The sequence below is a fragment of the Botrytis byssoidea genome (genome assembly GCF_014898295.1).
Source record: "Botrytis byssoidea strain MUCL 94 chromosome Unknown BBYS_007, whole genome shotgun sequence".
In the NCBI taxonomy this organism is placed as follows: Eukaryota; Fungi; Ascomycota; class Leotiomycetes; order Helotiales; family Sclerotiniaceae; genus Botrytis; species Botrytis byssoidea.
The window spans coordinates 1,830,489-1,852,797 of NW_024065848.1; the positions used below are offsets into that span (position 1 = coordinate 1,830,489).

The window sequence follows — 22,309 nt, forward strand, 5'->3', positions numbered from 1 at the left end:
AATTCTGACTGTTGTTGTTGTTGTTGTTGTTGTTGTTGTTGTTGTTGTTGTTGTTGTTGTTGTTGTAATACCCTCTGAGCCACGTTCTTGAAATTCATTCTGAGTCTAGGATCCGCCGGCCGTGGCCAGTAAGCCACGGCCGGCAAATGCACCTCAACCGGCACCACGGCCTTGAGGACCGGAAACTCTAGCAGCCCTCTGTTCATCGGCATTTTTCTTGGCCCTGCACTCTTAAACCGAGTTTCCCGCCTTCTTGCAGTAGTGGCAGAGGCCAAGACGACGTTCCTCCTCCCATTGCTGTTCTCGCATTTTGATAGCGTCGAGATCCATAGGACCTGAATGTGTTGGGGTAGAGGTGGTCGGTGTAGAGGCCTGAGTCTGATTGTGAGCGTTGGTCATCTTAGATAATCCTGCTAGATGTTCGTTTTCTCGCATGTTCTAATTCCAAGCAGAGAACTTCTTCTTCCAACCCTCTGGATCATCAAGAGCACATGGGTTTGAGTCTCCGAGCACAAAACTACGCAATTCGGGTGTGAATTTTTTGTTTCATTGCCGTTACCATCTCCCGGCTAATTTAGTGATAACAGCACCAAGATGCTCCAACTGTGTAAGGAAGGAGAAGGATTGGGTATTAACCATCTTGAGCTTATCAAATTTGATGGCAGCCTCTCGTTCGATGTCGATGGAAATATGGAAGTCGCCGAATTTCTTAAGGAAATAGTTGGTGATGGTACGGGTTGATGTTTCCTGAATAATATCGTCAATATCTTTCATTCTTTCGATCTGCGCATAGCCTTCAATCAAGGAGGACAAATGCAAACACTTCTTTCTTTGTGAGTCAACTGTCCAACAGAGCTGCAGTCCCTGCTTCCAGACACAATACTATTCTTATCATATCATCGATGATATTTTTTCTCCCTTGAAGGATTCTGGGTTCCTCGAGGTTTGACGACGGGAACTGCTGCCACCTCCAACAATCAGGTTCTATATATCCAAGAACTCGTTTACTCGGCGTTGGGTATCTATTTGTCCCTCGAGGGAGTTCGAGTGCTATAATAGTGCTATAAAGATTCTCGATTACAGCTTTAGCAACGTCGCAGATGTGGTTGATGCAATCCTGTTTTTCTGTTATAATTTTTGCGAGTACAGTAGAATCTTTTAGCCCGTTATCTGGAATACTAGCAAGCTCGCTCGCGAGTCATTGCCATTGATTAAAAAGGTTTTGAATAGTTGCACGAATAGCTTCGGCGGAACGAGCCGGAGTCTCCCTCCCCAGGAGCGGCAGTTGTATTAGCCATATGGAACGTAATACAGGTAACGAAGACAAAAAATGATGCCGGGATAGGAATCTTGACAAACAAAGACAAATACAAGAACGAGGAATACACAAAAAAGGCGTCTTCCCTTGAAGCCCACCGGTCGGCGAAAGTAGATGTTGATTTTTTTCTTTTCCTATCAAGGGCAAATTGCGACAATAGAAGCGGGAAGTTTAATAAGATAGAATATACTATCACGGTACAAGTAGATAGAACCTAGTAGGCATTAGATAAGACATGTGATATTCTATCTCCTTTAGCATCAGAATGGATGGAGAAGATGATAGAGAAGAGCCTTGAGGGAATTTACCTTAGGTCGTAGTAGGTATGCAATGGTATCTCCAGTTCACTTAGTTTGCAGAAGTTCATAAAGGATTGGTAGAGATGATATAGTACCCTAAGAAAGAGGAAGTAGTATTTGAGTGCTAGCTAGTATGCAGAATACTGTACTGATCCCAATCATGTCTCTTCACTAAAGTATGTAACTCCGCCACTGTGGACAATTCCTCTAGATCTCATTATCCCTCTGGAAGAAACATTCAGCGCCATCCACCCATCTTTCACCCATGACTTTCTACATCCCAACCAAACAAGTAAACTACTTTACTTATACCTAAATCCACCAACACCTTATCGACACCGAAATATGAGTTGGAATACCGCGAGGAAAGTTTTAGATATTCGACTTGAATCTTATCAAACTTTTGGAGACTTGATTATCCAATAGACCAAATATATGTAACCCTGTTCATCAAATAAATTAGCACAGACTCAATTTTAGTAATAAATAAAAACAAACTACTTACTGGGGCGGCGAGGATAACAGCGATTAATGCAAAAGCCCATTGTTGTTTGCCTTTCGAAAACAAGAGACTAGCAATTAACAGAGCAATACCCATAGAAAACAATATACATAAGCATATTATTGGGAAGTGCGAAGAGACAGTAACGGTAACGCCCGCGAAGAATATCTGGAAGGCTGCTTGGAGGCTGGTGAAGACTATCTGGAAGGCTGCTTGGAAGCTGGTGACGATTTGATTAACAGTATGGAGGATCGCAGAGGTACTCTGGACAGCGCAATCGTTTTGTTGAAAATACACGTTGGAGAGAGTGGTTAACATGCTAGAGAACATCCAACCCCAAGTCATAAATGTTGCGATAATCCAAAATGACAAAGGTAATTCTTTCAAAAATTCCACAACTCTCTTAATATCAAAGTATTGGGAATTATTTTGATAGAAAGTCCAGATATTCTTCATGAATTCCATTAGGGCTTGATTGTTGAAGTCCATGTTGAAGTAAAGTATTGCAGGAAAGAGAAAAGTTGTAGGGAATCGGAGATATCTGAGAATCTTATAGTGGGAGTTGCTGAGAAAGCTATAGATGGTAGCTGTAGCAAATGCGGTAGCGAACAGCATACCTGTCCACAAAATAATTTTGGTCGATGTCATGGTGAATTCTGCAAAATTTCCAAAGGTTGGATAGGCAAGTTGGAATAGAGAGTTGGATGAAAGATGTTGCGAGTTGTAAATTCGAGTCGAGTTGTAGGTCGTTTCATGAAACTATATAGATACCTACTACTGTCTACTCTCGTTACCGAGAAATTAACCGAGAGATTTGACAAGGGCAAGGTGCTTTGTCCTGTGACTTGTTTTCCGAAAGCTATACAACCACTTAGGACTGTGGCTCAACAGATTCATTCCAATTATTTCTCAGTAAAGATTCTTTAAAAAACAATCAATCAGACTCAAACTATTACCTAGGTACCATACACTTTTATCTTTTTCTGCCACATTTTTTTTTTCATACTCCATTACCAGAATCATTCAATATCTATACCTATACATACTACTGGAAGTTTGGATCAAATGCAATTTTCTATTGAATCACATATTCACTACTTGTATTCATTCGAAAAGAGGATCAGGATTTCATACTTGATATTCGCATATACGGCCGAGAAAGAAGAAAGATAATCATAGAAATTTGAAGAGGATGTGAGCTGTGTAAAGAACATGATAAACCTGGTCTTATAATCTAGATCTATAGTATGCTGTGACAGTGGAATGAGGAAGGCGTGGCAGGAGAAATCAGAGACTGTGATTATCGAAGTGGATAAGGGGCAAGAGGAAAGCATGGTCTGGGAGAGGGGAAATAAAGAAAGGGGGATGCTAATGGTGGACTGAAAAGGTTAGGGAGAGCAAATGCTATGTACTTCAATATGAACTTCCCGAAGCGCTGCTACATATGAGTCACCGAACGCAGTTTCATATTTTCTTGATCTAGTCCATTTCATATTTAGCCATATTAAAGGAAAGCAATGGGAGAGTTTCCCAAAAATTAACACTATCACCATGGGGATGGTGAAGACAATAATATAGTACTATAGTTCACACTATTGTAATATCACTTGAGGTTCTAAAAGCTAGGGCTGCGATACATCTATACTACAGAGTCGAATACTTCCCTCTCCCCTCGATTAGGGAATTACTTTAATTGCTATTATCAGATTCACTTAAACATATTATATAATATTCTATATCTTTAGTAATTATTCAATAAAAAATTCTATTGAAATGAGAGTTATTAGAAAAGTGGAAAAATAATCTAATTAATATATTAAAATATAATTTAATAATTTATTTATTATAAAATTCATCTTGATTTTTAGATGTTGTTTTTTATAATTAGATTTTACAAAATTTAATTAATTCAAATAATAAATCAAATTCAAAATTTAAAAGTTAAATGAGAAGTAAATCAATCAGATATACTTACTATATTTTAATTAAAATTTAATGATAAATTAAACTGTTAAAATTCAATATTCTTTTTCTTTTTATTATAATTATATTTTATTAAAACTATCTAATTTTCTTTCGAGTTATGTTTTTAATTCTCTTTTAATATTAATTATTATATAATATAATTATTTATCTTCTTAAAGATTCTACTCTAATTTTATTTTTTAAGTCTTTTTTTTATTACTTAATAAAAAACTAATATAATTAATAAAGCCAAATCCTTTTATTTTATTTTTTATTAATTTAATTTTTATATCAAAAAACTCCATATTTTATTTATAATTGAAGATTCTATATAATAGAATTAATTTGTAACTTTTGTTTAATATTTCAAAACTTCTTTATTTATTATATAAAAACCTAATATTTAATTTAATAATAAATAAAATCTGTATTTATTTTTTAAAAATTAAGAACTTAATTTTTATTATAATTAGTCTTTTTATTTGAAAATCAAGCAAATAATGTATTAATAACACAGTCTAATTTATTAGAATCAGAGAATCTAATTAAGTAGTAAAATAGGATACACAAGAGCCTTTTAAAGAATTATATTTAATTATTCTTTTTTTTCATCTTAATAAATTTAAATTATTAAAATTAATTAATCATATTAATGTTTATATAAGTTTTTAATATTAAATTAGTAGTAAAATGAAATTGATTTGTAAATTTATATAAGATTATCAATTTCAGAACTAAATAAAGTTTATCTTGAATTAAAAAAAGAATATCTATTAACTGAAATATTTTTCAAAATATATATTTTTTATTAAATTCTAATAATAATAATAATTCTATATTTTATTTATTATAATAAAGTCTTATATGTTACATAATCTGTTTCCTATAATAATATTTACAATTGTTTTTTTAATAATTTAAAAATAATAATCAATTCTCATTCAATTTTTAATATATTTTATAAAATATTATATAAAGCTTTTCTTTCTTTTAAAAAAATAACATTATATTATAATAGCTTTTCAATAATATATACAAAAAACTATTTTATAATTTTATTATCTTTTACTTTTTTATATTAATAATTTATATACAAATCTGAGTTTTTGAATTATTTCAAAAAATAAAAGGTCATTAATTTGAAAAGAAGAAATAAAAAATAAAAAAAGAATTATTTAATATTATAATAAAATTAAAATAATAATAATCTAATAATAATAAAAATTAAAAAAAGAAAAATAAATTTAAGTATATTATTTTCAAAAATCGATTTATAATTTCAAGAATTTCAAATTTCGAATTATAAATTAAATTATTTCTAATACTTTTATATTACAATATAACTCTTTTTGAAAAAAAATAAAAAAACTAAATCTTATAAAATAAGAATATAAATATTATATAATTAACTTTTACTATAGAATTTAATAATATTCGAAAATATAGTAATATAATAATAATTGATTATTAAATAATTTTAAAAAGTTTTTAAAATAAAATCTTAAGAAAAAGAGCTTTATTATAAATATCAATATAGAATTGATATTAAATTAATATTATTTCAATATTAACGAATTTTTATATATATATAATTTCAAAAGAGGTTTTAAGGAGATTAATGAAAAGTCTTATTCTAGGTCTATACCTATATTCATACTAGTTGTCATCTTGTACCCACTCTAACAATAATAAAACAAAGCATATTATCACGACGCCAACTACATGTTCTATAGTTGCCTTCGTGCCTCAGGCATAGACCACTAGCGTGCCCTACTTCTTATAAGTAGGGCCTCACTCTTCCATAGCTCTTCTACTCTTATGATATAATATAAGTCTTTATCTATATCTTGACATATACAAATTCAAAAATTGATATTTTGAAACTCTAAATCTCAATCCAGAAAAATTCCTAAAATTCTAAAAATTTTAATATGAGTTTAGAATGATTTAAATTATATAAAAATAAATTTTTATTAGATTATATTCAATATTGATAGAGATATTGATAAATCAAAAAAGTGACTTTTGGTGTAAAAGAGTGACCCAAAACAGGGGTGGCCTGAAAGTAGGGTGGTCGACTTAACAGTAAACTTAAAACCTGCTAATTCCTTGAGAAGGTGGGGCCGTTCCATTTCCTGGAGCTGTACCGTTACCACCTTCACCACCCTCACCTCCACCGCCGGAGAAGCTGGAAGTGCTAGCATGTCCGCCATCAGCTTGGATGGTGGCTGCGACGCTATAAAAATCATCATCAGACCAATCTGCAGTGGTGTTGATACCGATTTGAATCCAGGCCAATAATCCATCGGTGATATCGTCACTCAAATACATGAATTCTGGGAAAGGATCGAAGTCGTTCTCGGCTTGGACGATGGACCACATATCGTCAGCATTGGAAGTAACGGCTTGAGTGTTTGTATTGTATGGGTATGTGGCTTCGACTGCGCTGCGGAGAACTTCGTTCCAGAAAAGTTGGCCGATGTGGGTAACGGCGCCTCCTTGGATAGTGTTGTTTGCAAGGACGGTAACGTTGGAGTGAGCGAGGAGATGGGTATGTGTAGCACGTCCATCATAATGACCTGGGAAGATAGTATCGAAGGTTGCGACTCCATCAGAGTCGGTAGCTTGGATACCTCTCAAGAAGGTAGAATCGTAGCCATCATCGGCGACATTTCCGGTGACATTGATACCACCATAGACACCAGTGGCGTTAGCGTTCCAAATATCGACGTAGACCTCGGGAACGGGCTCGCATGTTGTGATGTCGATGTATTGAACCTCAAGATGGAGAGGGACACCAGCTTGTCCTTCAGTAACGTCTTGTCGGATAGTTTCGCCAAGAACGTAGTAAGGACCATCAGTATTGGCAGGAGTCAAAATGCAAGAGGTGTTAGCAGCAAAGATGGTGGATTCTGGGGTATTGACGCTGTAGTCGAGAACACCGGTTTGATTGTGGTTGATAGCTTCGTAGACTTCAAGGGTGGCAAGGTCACGACAGAACTTCTTGGGCACTGTAGAATTATATTAGTATTGATATTTCTGTAAAGATGTCGCATGGTATAGTTTTTCGTATGGAATCAAAGTCCTAGGAATTAGTAGGTGCTACTTACAGGTCTTGATATCGCGCTTGGCACGGAGAGAACGAGCAGCTTCTGCGCGACGAGCAACGGATCGTGCGTTAAGTTGACGATGCTTCAAGGATCCAGAGCAAGAATCGAGAGATCTTTTGGCAGCGGAAGCCATTTGGTCACGAGCAATGATTTCTCGCTTGATAGCATGGTGATCATGGTGTTCTCCAGGATGGGCAATAACAGGTGCAAGGCAAGCTGCCGAAAGAGCAATGGCTAGTATGGAGATTTGAACCATCTTGACTGTTTAAGAATGGAAATCCAAAAGAGTGCTTTGAGTTCAGATTTAAAGAGTGAAGTGGAAGTGAAGATGAAGAGGATGATGGTGATGAGAAAGAGAGACGTAGAGAACCTATTTGTGTTCCTGAAAGTATTAGTTGTTTATTTTGAAACTATACTCCCTACAATGTATTCTCCGTTCACCAACACCGCCATCGTGTTAGCAAGTCGTCACCATGAATGTCACTGACATCCACCATCACCAGCAAGGTCAGTGGTAGATTCAGTCTTGGCAAATATAAGGCCCCTGCTGTCTTCGCAATGAACTTCGTAAGCTTCAGTTGAAGTCAATCCATTTGTTTCGAAACATCTCATTCATTATTGGCCCAAACCACTTCCAATAACGTGCACCGTTCACAGTGTTCTTCTTACTCATTACGGACTATGATATGGAGAATTCCCCATCAAAAATGTCGTAAGGTTTCATAATGGAGTGCAACTCACTGGAGAACCAATGAATATGACTGTATAACAAATATCAATCCTTGGTCCCTAGCCTGGTCATAACGGTAGGACGCGCAAGTATTCTCCGTAGGAAGAGACTTAACTATAAGCTTGTAAAGTACCACTACGATTTGCCGTCCTAAAGCTGACTAGGGAAGAGGGTCAACAATGCTTTGAGTACTCTAAGGTATCTATTGTTCAAAATTTAGTCAAAATCCAATCCAGCTTCCGGCCTCTTCCATGAAGCAAATGAGCAACTTGCAATATTCTGTACCAAAAATACCATCAGACGAATGCCACAACAAGGTCGTAGAACTCGAATCATGAATGAGGCTTAATCAATCCAAGTCTTACTCTTTGCAATACTGATGATCAAATCGCAAGGGAACACTAGTTCTAGCCCCTACAATCCCTTGTATCCACGAAGCAGATCCAACGTAAAGTAAATTTACCATCCAATGCGTCGTATGCTTTTACAAATTTCCATATGCAATTCCACAGGCCAACGTTGTAGAACAAATCTAGTTTCGCTTCTCTCTTAAACATTTAAGCATAAACCCCCAAAACTCTGAAGTATCATTGGAGGAGAGCGGGGTTGTCGTCGCATGCCCTTAATTGCCAAGCGATCGGACTCGTCATCCCTATGAATTGCCGGAATCCACATGGGCTGGTGGGATGCTCCACTAAAGAATCTCAGACTTCTCCTTGCCGTTATGAGAGAGGACTCGGCTACCTCTTTCGATACTTAACCTTATATCGACATTATATCATTCTGACAAAATTGACTGAGGGCGCAAGAATGACATTCTCCCAGTGCAACACGAATCTTCTTGATTTTGATAAGGACGTCGCGAGCAAAACGTTTCATATCTGGAAGAAAATTGGCAGTGCTCTCGATACATGACAATGCACATGTATTTCTCAATAAACCTAGCTCGATTCAAAATGAGTGACATTCCACAAGAATATAAGTGGCTGATATCTTCGGATAATAAGAACCCCCTGGAATTTCATCGCATTAATTTTGACAAGATGTCTGTTCGCGGAAGAAGTGGGTGTTTGGAAGTTTGGAACCCGCAAAATCTTTCGAGAATACACGGTTAATTGCTTGAGTCGAAAAAGGTACAGTGAGTATTTGTGGGCTTTCAGATCAATGTGTCTAGATCGGGTTCGTTGTTGCGCTGGTTAATGGTACTGTTGAGTCTTGAAGGCCGAATTAAGGTTCATGTTTTCATTCTTTTTCCCTGTCTGATGTTTCCTTGACAAGTGGGCTGCAAAGGGTGTGATTAGTGCCATTATGCTGAGTCATCCGTAAGATATAGGCTGTTGAAGCTTAAGGATTACTATCACAAACGAAACCATTTCCACAAACAAGCAAGACTTTTAAGATAATTGTTATCTTCAGGATAATGTTTAAATCGAGAATTAGAATAATTGTGGTAGACGTAGTGAAATTAATCATTCACCAGCCATCAAAGTTTACTTGCAAATGCTACGAAATCCGTTGGTTGACACTTGCTATTGAGAGAAAGTATTGGCTTAGAAGATGGTTAAAGAAATCATAAAAATTGTCAACGGGAAAGAAGGGATTTGTATGAGTACTTCGAAAGTACCCTGGGTTCTACGTGTATTGAACATTCGAGCTGTGAGTTTTCAACTGCTGCTCCATACCTTCTTTCCTAGCACCCAAGTCTCTTTTACATACCCTTGTTTATCCATCACCACAAAATCCCCTCTGCAGCCGGATTCTAGGCCACCTCTATCCACCAACCCCATCGGAGCTGCTACGTTTTCAGTGACTGTCATCACGGCCTTCTCGATTGGTATGTTTGCCCATTCCATCAGATTTCTGACGCACTGATCCAGTGGAATACAAGTACCAACAAGGGTTTCAGTTCCAGCTATAGTCACTTTGTTCCCTACTTTGAGCTGTGGATGCGGGATCTGGGAATGGCCAGGATAAATACCATCTGGAAGACCGGAAAGCTCGATGGAATCGGTTACTAAGATAGCCTTTTTTGGAGAGGCGTGATAGGCCATGGATACTATTGATGGATGAAGGCTTTTGGTTGTCAGCATGAAGGCAGGCCACAGGAGGAAAAAAGAAAAATGATTGGGATGATGGAAGAAAAGAAAGAAAAATGTGATAGGACGAGGAGCAGGGCGGGATAATCTAGCATTTTAAAGCCTGGCCGTAAATCTTGCTGCCACTATCCCCATGGAGAAGTAAAAATTTGACGCAATAAAGTGAGTTTGAAGACGACAGATTTGAACTACCACATATCTCGATTCAGGTTCAAATGCATGTGAGCTGAATAGTTTACTCACTGAATAGAGTCGGCAATTAATGAGAAAGACGGTTTCCATCGGTCTCCAGCTTTTGGACTAGATATTAGACCTATGAACGCTTAGCTCGGTTTTCAGCCCAATTCAGTCCAGGGTATACTTCAGTCTCAGCTGTAGCCTAACAATCAAAGATTCTCAATGTCTGGATCCAGTTGGGGGTTTCAAATAATTGAAAACGACAGATCCATTTTGGAAATTATATTGCTGCCAAACATTGAGAGCTTCTGATCGTTCGACTGCACGCCGGACTGTTGGAAACCCCTCGAACTTTAGTTTAGCTTACCAACTAGGCCTGGCTCCCTATGATGCAAAGGATTCATAGCATTAAAGGTGTGAGTCAAGAGAGATGCACCGGCGTCCATACCCTTCAACCCCTGCTCATAGGTGGCCGCACTATGTCCCATACTCACTGAAATTGTGTATTCCTCTCTCAGTTTTTGGATATGCTCCAATGCCCCTGGTAGCTCTGGAGCCATTGTCACAATTCGAATCGCATTTAAGAGATTGTTTCTTTCATAGACATCTTCAAGAGTCGAAGTTTCGGGAATGAGCAGATTTCCGGCATTGTGGGCACCCTTCTTACTCGGAGTGAGGAAGGGTCCTTCAACGTGTGCACCCAATACGCTGGCCCCGGTAGATGAATTGGATGGTCTCAGAAATGGTAGGACGTTATGAAAAACATCAGGTTGGACGGTAGGTACTGTGGGGTAGAACGCAGTCACTCCTGTGCTTGGGAGATATTGCGATAACTTTTGTACACCATCATGATAACTGGTAGGATCGAGATAATTTGCAAAATGGAAACCCAAAGCACCATTGATTTGCAATTCAATAAAGCCAGGAGCGATGATACTGTCTTTAAGGTCCACCACTTCCGCACCAGCGTCACAAGATTGGTTGTCAATTATCATACCATCTTCATTGATATTGAGAGGAGAGTTATCTAGGTTGCCGTGGGAACATTTCCAGCAATTGATGAAACGAGTATGCCCCATATCAAGCGATTGATAAATGTGTCGTAAGAAGTAATGGAGGTCGTTGTATTGTAACCTTACAACTGATGTCGATTTTGATATTGATGCCGATATTCTATACTAGGACACAATCAGGGACAATGTCCATATATAATGAATGTCTCCAGAGATAGATAGCCAACTTCCAAGATACTCCATTGGTCACAAATGATCAGACCGACAGCAGACCAACCAGGGAAAAGTATAGTGACTGGGTAGAGATTTATAGGTCGAAGCTACCTCCACATAGCTACATGGTATCGACACCTACCTACGCATGGTGAGTATGCTTTGTGTATATCCCCTGTATCAAGACAGGTTGTGCCCCTCATCTTGGCCCTGTCAAGTAAGAGTATGTGCTTAGGTAAGCTGACAGCCTCTAGGTAGATCATCAGTTCGGAGAACTTTCCCCGACCACAAGAATTCTCGAGCATCATCGTCGCAATTATGAGCCTCAATCAATTTCAACAACATAGAGAGCAACCGGCCGTGTTTCATGATATCTGCTCATTCCAGAGAGAAAATCAAGAATTTTGTACATGTACATAACACAATGCCGCTTTGTGATTGCGTGGCTGACGCTTGGCTGAAGAATGTCTCCAGTGAAGCTCTCAAGCTACCTTAATATGACATCACTTCCTACCGACCTAGCCATTTTTCCTTGTTATGCAATTCCACATCAATTCAAAACAATTATTTTTACTATGGCTAGGCAGGTAATGACTTCTAAGCTTCTGTTGTCTTCTTCATTCCTTTTCTCATGATCCTTCACACTCATAGTCAATACCCAATTCTCTCTTTTACAATCTAACATAACAAATTTACTGTCAAGGCAGTAAGAAGGCAGTAAGAACATCTTCAATTGCAGTTCTTGTTGATCAGAAACGGCAGTGTGGTTTGCTATTTTGGTCGATCAGGAACTCGTCCCGCAGATACTTTCCCCGCTTTCCCTCCCGCCTTTAACATTCGAACTCAATTCAATAATAATAATCCTCCATCTTCATCAAGATGTCGAACGATCATAAGAAAGGTCCCGGGGCACATTACTCCGGCTCCAACCCAATTCCGAACATTCAACGATTCGTGGAGAGCTTAGATTCGGATAAGAGAGATAGAGATGCAAAAATAAATGAACAATTGCAATCACGCGTTCAAGGAGATGCGACAGATCACACACAAGGACAACCACATGGAGTTGAAGGGACGAGGAAGATCGTTACCGACCCAACGACTGGAAAAGATGTGGAAATTGAGGATGTTAATGCGGATTTCATGAAGTCGGTTGATAATCCACAGGTATGCTACATCCATCAGCTTTATTGATTTTTATATGTAACTAACAATTGTGGCAACAGCTTTCCGTTCCAAATGCAAATCTTAACAAATCCACACCAGTCAAGACAGAAGCTACTCAATCCGGTGAAGAATATAGAAAGAATCAGGATATCACCGCGCCACCAGATCCAGTAGAACCTGGAAGCACTTCCGATGTTCCAATCCATGGAGAAAAGACAAATATCTTATTCCACCCTACACCCTCGGTCAGCTATGAACCAATGTATGAATCTTTGGAGAAACGGTCAACGCTACTTGTCGTAGGAATATTCTTGGGTATTGTGGTTTTAGGGAAACTATTTGGGGGGGCTCTATATGGTCTTATTCCTTTAGGAGCATGTGTTGCATCGGGTGTATTTCTTTGGGTAAAAGAGGTCATAAGATCTGGCCGAGCTATGGAATGGGAGAGTGAAAGACAAAGGGGTCAAATGGTTGGTATAACCCTCTCACAATTGAGTCTTTGAGCTAATATTCTCAGGCAACTGCAAATTTGATTCCGGAATCCGTGGAATGGATGAATTCTCTTTTGGGCGTTATGTGGGGACTGATTGACCCCGATCTATTTGCGTCTGTTGCAGATACCCTTGAAGATGTTATGCAAGCTTCAGTACCTGGTATCATTGAAAATGTCAGAGTCGCAGAAATCAACCAGGGAACAAACCCTTTCCGAATTCTTAGTTTGCGAGCCCTACCTGATGGTCATGTTCAAGAAATGAAGGATGATATCCATCGACAAAACGAGAAGAACAAAGATCCTCAAGAATTGGCTGCTGATGAAGAAGGTGGAGATTATTACAATTTGGAATGCTCTTTCGCATATCATGCTCAACCTTCAGGAGGAGGAACTTCCGGAAAGGCGAAAAATATGCACATGCAACTGGTATTCTATCTTGGTATGAAAGGACTTTTCGGGGTGTAAGTTGTTATTTCCTTCCCATAAAATGATATTACTAATCAATTCAGTCCTCTCCCAATTTTTGTTGAATTGCAAGGTCTTGTCGGAACCGTTCGATTACGTCTCCAACTTTCACCAGAGCCTCCCTTCTTGAAGGCACTAACATTCACGTTGATGGGACTTCCAAAGGTTCAAGCTGGATGTGTGCCAATGATTGAAACTGGCATTAACATCCTTAATCTTCCTCTTATCTCCAATTTTGTCAATTACGCCATTGGTGCTGCCGCTAATGAATATGTCGCTCCGAAATCTATGACTTTAGATATGGCTAAATTACTGAAAGGTGACGATATCCAAAAGGATGTTGAAGCACTCGGGGTTCTCTGGATCCGAATTCATAAAGCTACTGGCCTTAGTAAACAGGATAGACGTGGAAGTGATGGTGGTGGCAGTGATCCTTACATCACTGTCAGCTTCTCCAAGTACGGAAAGCCAATGTACTGCACTCGAGTCATTCAGGATGATCTCAACCCAATATGGGAAGAGACGTGTGCCTTACTCGTCACTCCTGATCTCATCAAAGCTGATGAGCAACTTTCGATGGAACTTTGGGATTCTGATCGATCAACTTCTGATGATGTTGTTGGTAAAGTTGAACTTTCCATGCAAAAAATGATTCAACACCCAGGAAAGATGTATCCACAAGTTTCTAAACTCCGTGGTATGGATTCTGATAGTTCCATGCCTGGTGAACTTCATTGGGAAGTTGGATATTTTGGCAAACCACAATTCAGACCAGCAATGAGAAGCCACGGAAAAGATGTTAATCTTCCCAAGGAATTGCAAGACAAGGAAGAATTACAAGATCCAAAAGGAAGTCTTGATACTCCTGAAGAAGATGCTGCGGTTCATACTCCTCCCGATCCATTGTGGCCAAGTGGTGTGTGCAGTGTCATCGTTCATCAGATTGTTAACCTTGAATTACAAAACGTCAAAGGTAGTGATGGCAAACGCAAGGGTAGGGAATTCGAACCAGCAGTGGACGCAGGTGAGAACAAGGAAGAGGAAAATAAGAAGTTGCCAAGCAGTTACTGTACGATTTTATATAATGACGAGTTGGTATGTATTGTTTTCCGCTATGGTTTATTATAACTAACCTCTACAAGGTATATCGTACACGTTCCAAAGTTGTTAGCTCAAAACCTATCTTCAATGCAGGTACTGAACGTTTCATCCGTGATTGGAGATCAGCAATTGTTACTATTACAGTTCGGGATCAACGTATGAGACAACACGATCCAATTCTTGGAGTTGTCCCTTTGAAGTTATCGGATCTTCTACAAACAAGTTCTCAAGTTACAAGATGGTATCCTCTGGATGGTGGAATTGGTTTCGGTCGCGTCAGAATCTCCGTTCTTTTCAGGAGTGTCGAGACCAGATTACCACCACAACAATTGGGCTGGGATGTAGGAACATTTGAATTCACATCTGATAGGATTTCGGCTACTGGCTATGCCAACAACTCCAAACTGAAGCTTCGAACTGGAGGGAGTGTAGGAAAGATTAACCGTACTCAATGCCGAAAGACTGAAGAAGGTGATAGTGTATACTGGGATCTTGCTAAGAAAGATGGGAAAAATAACATTCGACTTCCAGTCAAGTATCGTTATCGTTCACCAGTAGTCTTCGAATTCCACGTCACTGGTAAGCGTGGAGCAGATGCCTATGCAGTAGTCTGGCTCCACAAATTGGAGGACAACAAGGCGGAAGAAATTGATATTCCGATCTGGAAAACTGATAAGGGCATGAGACTTACCCAGAATTACATCACAGAGGAAAACTTCCGTGAAATTCCAGACATGGAAATTGAGGAAATTGGCCGCCTCAGATTTTCGGGGAGATTTAAAGCTGGTATGGATCAAGATCACGAAAAATTTGTCACCGACAATGATTCCCGAGAAACTCAAGAAACTTGGGAAGCATGTCATTCCGAAGGTGTACGTGGTGATGTTGTAACGAAAGAGATTCCACCAGTTGTTCAACAACTTCATGATCAGTCTTTGACTCAAGGAAGAGATGTTCTTAGTCAAGCCGATGAAGATGAAAAGGCTAAGTGGTTAGATCAGGATGGAACAGATTGGAGTGGAGCCTTTGGTCAGGATCCTGCACAGTACGTCAATAAAGGTGGTTTCGGACAGAAGTATCAGGATGCTGATTATGAGGCTAGCATGGTACGAAGACCACGAGGAGAGGGTGGTTGTGTTGAAGCGAACCTGAATGAAAATATGAGCGAAGATACGAATACTTCGTCTACATCTTCGGACTCAGACTCGGATGCGGAATCAGATTTAGGCTTGAATGATGCCACGACTAGATCAACAACTGAGAACGGCGGGACGGAGGGAAACAACGGATCGAGCCATTCCAGTAATCCGATCAAACAGTATCAGAATTATAAGGAGAATTCAAAAGGTTTGCATAGAAAGCAGAGGGGACTTATGCAGTGGAAGCCAATGAGGAATTTGGTTTTCGCAAAGGACGAGATGAAGTTTGTGGCAAGGAGAATGAAGAATAAGACGAGTTTGAGTGGTAGACAACCAGATGTTGAGACTGAGACTGGCTGAAGAGGGTTCAGGATCAATGTTTATTTGTTGCAGGACATGGTTTGGCTGCGGAAAAAATGGTTCATCACATGTTTTTTTTCCCTTTTGGGCGGTTGATATGCATTTTGGCGGTACATATGGGCGTTTGAGTTGTGATGTCTTTTGGGAGAGTTGGCAAACAAATGAATAATTAAGCATACGACAGATGCATTATGCGGTTATGAAAACGAAACAACGCGAATTAGTTAGTTGCTCTGGTAGCAGTAATGAAGGAAATATTTCAACAATGTGTCAGTGTACCTACCTGTATACAGAGCGATCTCATGAAATGGCGTGTTAATTCGATGTTGGATTTGTCGATAAAATGTCTCGGTCAGTAGGGGGAGAGGTGGTAGAGACAGGAAACATGGTTTGTTTGCTGATGAGGAAATGATGTAATAGAAAGCAATTGCAGACTCTTTTCGAATGAATATTACTTCGTCGATTAAGATGAGCTGAAACATTCACTTTGCAGTATACACATCACAGAATCAAGCAGGCGGGCAGTGAACAGGTTTCATAGATCCAGCTTTATGTATTTATGAATCTCTATCCTCCATTATCTATCTTTCTATTTCTATAGAAGACACGCTATCGACCAATCATAGCCCTTCATTCCCTTTCCCCATTAACATCATTAATTTTTCTCACTCGATGTGATCTCCGCGCTCTCTCCCTCACTACTCCTCTCCACCTTCTCAATCTGTTCTGGGTGTCCTGTAAGTTTCGTGTCGGGCGCTCTATAATCCGCCGTCTCGTCGAAACGATAAAGGGGCTCTAGCACTGCGTTCTTGTTGAAAAATACATATCGTTGAATCCAGTAGGGGAGGGTTTTGGTGATTTGATATTTCATGAATGTACGCGTGGGGATGGCGAAAATGTAGTCGAGTTCTTCGAGTGTGCGTTGTTTGGTTTCGGGGACGAAGAGGAAGATCATGAAGAACGCGAGGACGTTGAGTCCGCTGTTTTGGGTGTTAGTGGATTGTGTAGTTTGAGTGAAGAGGGTGGGAAACTTACGCGTAAAAGGAAAATGCTCCGACGGGATGGAAGCTTTCCAAGATCTTGGGGAAAGAAATCGATAGAACGGCGGCCCAGAATAAACATGTTGCAACTGCCCAGCCCATTCCAACTTCTCTGTGTGATAAGGGGAACACCTCGGCTGAGTAGGTGAAAGGAACGGGTCCTTCTCCTGGTGAATAAAAGGCAGCAAATATGTAGATAAATGTAGCGATGAGTCCAAGATGCGCTTTGGAACCTTCGGGGATGAGGAAGCATAGACCAGCGACGAGGAGAGACTATGCCATTTGTGGGAAGGTGAACAGAAGTAGAGAACGTCGACCAAAGGTGTCGATGGTCCAAATGGCTGGCCAGCTAGATAAATGATATTAGTACCTTGATGTGGTTGTTCAAAAATTGGGCAAAACACTCAATGGAATTAGGGAAGAGAAAGGACTTACGCAAATACGAAATTCACCAATCCGAATCCAAAACTAGCAATCAACGCATTCTTTTCGGAAGCACCTGCCTGTCTGAAAATGGTCGAAGAATAGAATGCAATGATGTTGATACCACACATTTGTTGAGCAATCATAACGGTGAAAGATGCAAGAGTCGCTCTTCGTACACGCGGAATGGTGAATAACTGAACGAATCTACTGACGTAGTTGGTTTTACCAACGATTGCTGCTTCGATTTTGAGTTGACAGTCGATGAAGTAGAGATCACGAGCCGCGAAAAGATCGTGTTTGCGGAGTCGGCAAAGGGACTTGTAGGCCTTCTGGTATTCTCCTCGTTTCATCAACCATCTTGGAGATTCTAGATTAATCGTTAGCTAATTGAGCAGATTCATGAACTGCATTTACTTACCGGGGCAAAAATAGATTAAGACTGCAAGAGGCAGAGCTGGAATGAATGCAGATCCAATCTGAAGTCTCCATGCGATCTTGCCTGTATCAATGACGACCAAGTTCTGAATGAATGTCAGCTGATGATACTTTATTGAAGAAACAATCAATACTCACTGCAACAAATCCTAAGAAAATACCAAAAGCAGTCCACATTTGCCATGACATGACCAATGCACCTCGAATCATAGCTGGACTGTTCTCCGCAGCGAAGATTGGCACTGTGCTTCCCTTTAGACCCATTCCAAGTCCCAAAATTATACGACTGGCAAAAAGTGTTTCCCAAGACTTGGCGAAAGCTCCTCCGATGGGAGTAAAAATACAAATGATAGCCGCGATGAAAATGGTACCGCGACGTCCGAACCAAGCATTAAATGGATCACTCATCCAACAACCACTGTATAAATCGTCAGTTATAATCATTCATTGTACCGAAAACTAATCTCGACTCACAAGAAAGCAGATCCAATATATGGAGCTGCATTAACCAAACCAACAAGCCAATTATCACGATCATGATTTGGAGAATCTGGGTTATCTCCTTGGCCAATCCCGAATTCTAGTGGAAATGAAAGATTTGCTCCATTACTACCCGTTTGATCCCAACCTTGAACAGCTGCACCAATAGAACAGGTAATAATTGTCAAGTAAAGCGTCGTTGGATGGCTCCATCTATGCGCCGCTTCATATCTTAAAGCCACTTTCTCATCCTCATTCAATCTCCCTACGTTTTCAAAGTTTTCTGGATCGGATGCTATCAAAGCACCTTTCTCTAGTAAAGGAAGGATATGGTTGAGGTTGTTGGTTTGGGCAAATTCTCCTACATCTCGAATGATGGTAGCTTCTGATAAACCTGCTAAAGGATTTTGGATTCTATAGATAGGGAATTAGTAAGAGTTATACTCTCACAAGAGTTCAGCAAAGATAAATAACAACTTACTTGGCAGTAATATTATTATTCAAATCGACATGAGTAGATGGATGAGCATGCTCGACAGTGTCGACATTATCAATTTGGTTCTTCGTTGACGCCATCTTGCAAGATGAAAACGAAGAAGACAATTAGAAAGACTTGGAGAAAGCTGGGCGAAGTAAAAAAGCAAGAAGAAGAAAAATCCAAGAAACGGTGGAAATCATAAGCCTTATAATCTCACTGCCCGTTGGATTTAGGATCATCCAACTTTCCCCTCCATCTCAGAGTTGTAGCTACCTGTACCCAGGTTACACCCTTGTCGCATGCTATTGTGGAGAAATACTTCACTACAGATGCGCATGGATATGCGAATGCACCATAGACATATGATGCTAGGCTCGAACTAGGTAGAAAGATGTTCCAGTCGACTAATCGACCAGCTAGTTACAAGACCTTGCACAGGATCATCAAGCCAGGGTCGGGACGACCGAGCAGAAGACTTTGAAAAGTACCTTAGTTATTCAGTCTATCGGGCTTGGGATTTCAAGGTAGGTTTCAAGGAAATGGGGAAAGCGGCATGCAACGAGCCAATGAAGGAATATGTTACATTGACTAGGCTGAGCTAGGGCGATTTCACATAGATTTGGCGCGCGCCCCGCCCGTCAGCCCCCAGAAGCTTACCGCAACCCCACGGTACAAGATACATGTGTATACAAGGATCATACGTGAGCGCGAGGAAAATTGCCTTCCTTGGCCAAAATTTCAGGAAATAGATCAACATATCATTCCAAAAAACTCGAAGACCAAGACTCGTATTGACTCTCAAGTAACGAGGGCTTGAACTAGGACATATAATCTGGGGATGTGGAGGGAAAGTTTTGATTCTAAAAAGTTTTCGGGCGGAAACAATAATTTGTCAAGATGATCGGCATGTGTTCTAGTATTCCACTGCTGTGCGATGAACAATGCTACGAGGCTACGACGCCGTTCCCGTTTGCGTGTGTGTGCGTGATGATATTTCGAAGAACCGGTGGCGGAAGAATCCTTCACCGAATCGCGAAACTACTTCATGTTAAACGACTCAATGAGGTAGAGATCGTCACATCCAATCCATGTCTTTCTGTCTACCCCATGGAGGTCAAAACCCCAACCAACTTCTCCAATTTCTCCAAGATCTCCACATATTTTCTCCATACCCCAGCAAAATTGCCATTTGTGTTCAAACATGGCTCACCGTACGACGTCTATGTCACCTGTCACTTCATCTCACCAGAATAATCCTTCATCTCTTCGCTTGTATTTTGTCGCCGTTGTGGGGAATTTATTCCAGCGATTCCATGTTATTTGATCTAATCCAAAAGAATCAAAAGTGGCGGTAAGGCTTATCGAACGATCGAAGATGAAGAATGTGAGATCTAATTTGTGTGTTCAAAAACGCCGAGATCAAGCTACGCCGCATTATCGTCATCGCCTTGACGTGACTGTACACTTCACATGGTACAACATAGGGACAAGGTATCCAAGTATCCACACGTGATCAAAGACTGAGCAGTCATCTTGATTCGCTCATGCTTAACCGACCAAGTCTGAACATATGCAAAGCTGACTGTAGCTGGATTCGTATACTGTCCCGAAGAAACGAATCGGTACAATTCTCGGTATATTTGTTCGATTGATCGTATGAGAAGTAGAAATGCAGTTCGTTCGTTGCCGGGCGGAGCAAGCTAATGTCAGAGTCAAAGAAACAAATCGTCGGCCGGACCTCAAAATGCATGGCATGACTTTAGGTTCCACTTCGGTCCAGCCATGCAAATGTTCGCTCCAACCTTGAAGTTGGGAGTTAGCAAGGAATTATGGATAGGTATTGGGCTTGGATTATTTATTTGTGTACAAAATAGCGGGGGTTCCTACTAATAAGTAGCTCGAGAGTGGGTAGGAAAAAGTGTGGGGTATTGGCATATGACAAAAAGAAGACGAAGATTAGTATAACGTGTTTTATCATCATGTGGGCCATATCATTATGTAAACCATTTTCACCCCAATTCATATCTTTAAATCTATATTATTCAATAACAATTGAATTAATTAATTAAAACTATTAAGAATCTTATAATCTAGGATTTATTATATCATTTTAATAGATTCTTAAATTATAATCTAGCTTTCCATATTTACTATAACATCAACTAAAAAATACTTTTCTATTAAAATTCCTTTTTTTTAATACTTATTATATCGAATTTGAATATTAATCTTTTATTAAAATAATATATCAAAAGTCTTTTATTCAATAAACACTTCTCCTTAATATAATTAAGTTTTTTTATGTATTAATGTTTATTTAATATTTTATTTGTTATTTGAAATATACAAATCTCTATATTCAAAAATATATTCTTATAAGCTAATCTCTTTATACCTTTAATTAAAACTAATATAATCTCAAATATAAATATAAAGAAACTTGATTAATGATGAATTATTCGAGATTTTATTAATATTAATTAAAAAAAAACTTTAATTGGATTACAAAAGATTTGAAAGATCTATTGATTTAGATTAAAAGAGAGGAAATGGGGAATGGGTATACGAATTCGAATATCTAATTTCGAAAATACAATTTCAAAATTAAATAGAATTAAATCTATTTCTCGAAATCCTAATTTTATATTCTAAAAAATAATTAATTCTTTATATATAGTTTTAAAAGCTATAAAGAATTCAACCTTTGAAATATAATTAATATATATTTTAATAAATCTATCAATTTAAATATTATATAAACATTTTAAAATATTAAAATAATTTATATTAAATAATTGAATTAAATGATTTGAATATATTAATAAACATAAATATACAATATCGTTTTTTTTATAATATATTTGAATGTCAGGGTACGAGTAAAGACTTATATTGTACTATAAGGATAGAAGAGCTATGAAAGAGTGAGGCCCTACTTATAAGAGATAGAGTACGCTAATAATCTATACTTAAGGTATAAAGATAATTATAGAATATATAGTTAGTATTATAATAATACTTTTTACTCAAAATAATCAATTTATAATTATAATCAAAATACTCTAATTTCTATTATTAAATTAAAATAAATCTTTTTAAAAACAATAATTAATTAATAAAGTTTTTTAGATCTATTTCAATTTTATTTCAAGAATATATTTAATATATTTAATATAAATATTAATAAAGAATTAATAAAATTAGAAATAATAGATTTTTTGAAATCTATTTAAATTAATAATTCTAATTTATTTGGATTTATTAAATAAAAGACAATAATTATATTTTCCTAATTATAAAGA

General features: G+C 38.4%; 7 protein-coding genes across 7 annotated transcripts; 1 reads left to right on the top strand and 6 right to left on the bottom strand.

The window, feature by feature from the left end:
• Positions 1-231: 231 nt before the first annotated feature.
• Positions 232-435, bottom strand: EAE97_004607 (uncharacterized protein; the record flags this gene model as incomplete). Its single annotated transcript, XM_038875119.1, has 1 exon — positions 232-435. The coding sequence occupies one exon, from the start codon at positions 433-435 to the stop codon at positions 232-234; it is 204 nt and encodes a 67-aa protein (XP_038734563.1).
• A 3-nt stretch (positions 436-438) lies between these two features.
• EAE97_004608 (uncharacterized protein) lies at positions 439-885 on the bottom strand (the record flags this gene model as incomplete). The annotated part of the gene is made up of 2 exons (XM_038875120.1): positions 560-885; positions 439-517 (listed from the first exon to the last, which is right to left on the bottom strand). Exons 1-2 carry the CDS (start codon positions 772-774, stop codon positions 439-441), a joined length of 294 nt encoding a protein of 97 aa, XP_038734564.1. The 5' UTR covers positions 775-885.
• Positions 886-2,012: 1,127 nt separating this feature from the next.
• On the bottom strand, positions 2,013-2,608 carry EAE97_004609 (uncharacterized protein; the record flags this gene model as incomplete). The annotated part of the gene is made up of 2 exons (XM_038875121.1): positions 2,013-2,060; positions 2,123-2,608. The coding sequence occupies 2 exons, from the start codon at positions 2,606-2,608 to the stop codon at positions 2,013-2,015; spliced, it is 534 nt and encodes a 177-aa protein (XP_038734565.1).
• A 3,567-nt stretch (positions 2,609-6,175) lies between these two features.
• Positions 6,176-7,450, bottom strand: EAE97_004610 (uncharacterized protein; the record flags this gene model as incomplete). Its single annotated transcript, XM_038875122.1, has 2 exons — positions 6,176-7,095; positions 7,195-7,450. The coding sequence occupies 2 exons, from the start codon at positions 7,448-7,450 to the stop codon at positions 6,176-6,178; spliced, it is 1,176 nt and encodes a 391-aa protein (XP_038734566.1).
• Positions 7,451-9,313: 1,863 nt separating this feature from the next.
• EAE97_004611 (uncharacterized protein) lies at positions 9,314-11,736 on the bottom strand. Its single transcript, XM_038875123.1, has 3 exons — positions 10,565-11,736; positions 10,264-10,333; positions 9,314-9,997 (listed from the first exon to the last, which is right to left on the bottom strand). The coding sequence occupies exons 1-3, from the start codon at positions 11,274-11,276 to the stop codon at positions 9,589-9,591; spliced, it is 1,191 nt and encodes a 396-aa protein (XP_038734567.1). The 5' UTR covers positions 11,277-11,736; the 3' UTR covers positions 9,314-9,588.
• Positions 11,737-12,302: 566 nt separating this feature from the next.
• Positions 12,303-16,148, top strand: EAE97_004612 (uncharacterized protein; the record flags this gene model as incomplete). The annotated part of the gene is made up of 5 exons (XM_038875124.1): positions 12,303-12,590; positions 12,650-13,060; positions 13,108-13,544; positions 13,593-14,643; positions 14,691-16,148. 5 exons carry the CDS (start codon positions 12,303-12,305, stop codon positions 16,146-16,148), a joined length of 3,645 nt encoding a protein of 1,214 aa, XP_038734568.1.
• Positions 16,149-16,803: 655 nt separating this feature from the next.
• On the bottom strand, positions 16,804-19,105 carry EAE97_004613 (uncharacterized protein; the record flags this gene model as incomplete). The annotated part of the gene is made up of 8 exons (XM_038875125.1): positions 16,804-17,128; positions 17,184-17,421; positions 17,500-17,537; positions 17,624-17,981; positions 18,033-18,135; positions 18,188-18,467; positions 18,524-18,943; positions 19,011-19,105. 8 exons carry the CDS (start codon positions 19,103-19,105, stop codon positions 16,804-16,806), a joined length of 1,857 nt encoding a protein of 618 aa, XP_038734569.1.
• Between the last annotated feature and the right edge of the window lie 3,204 nt (positions 19,106-22,309).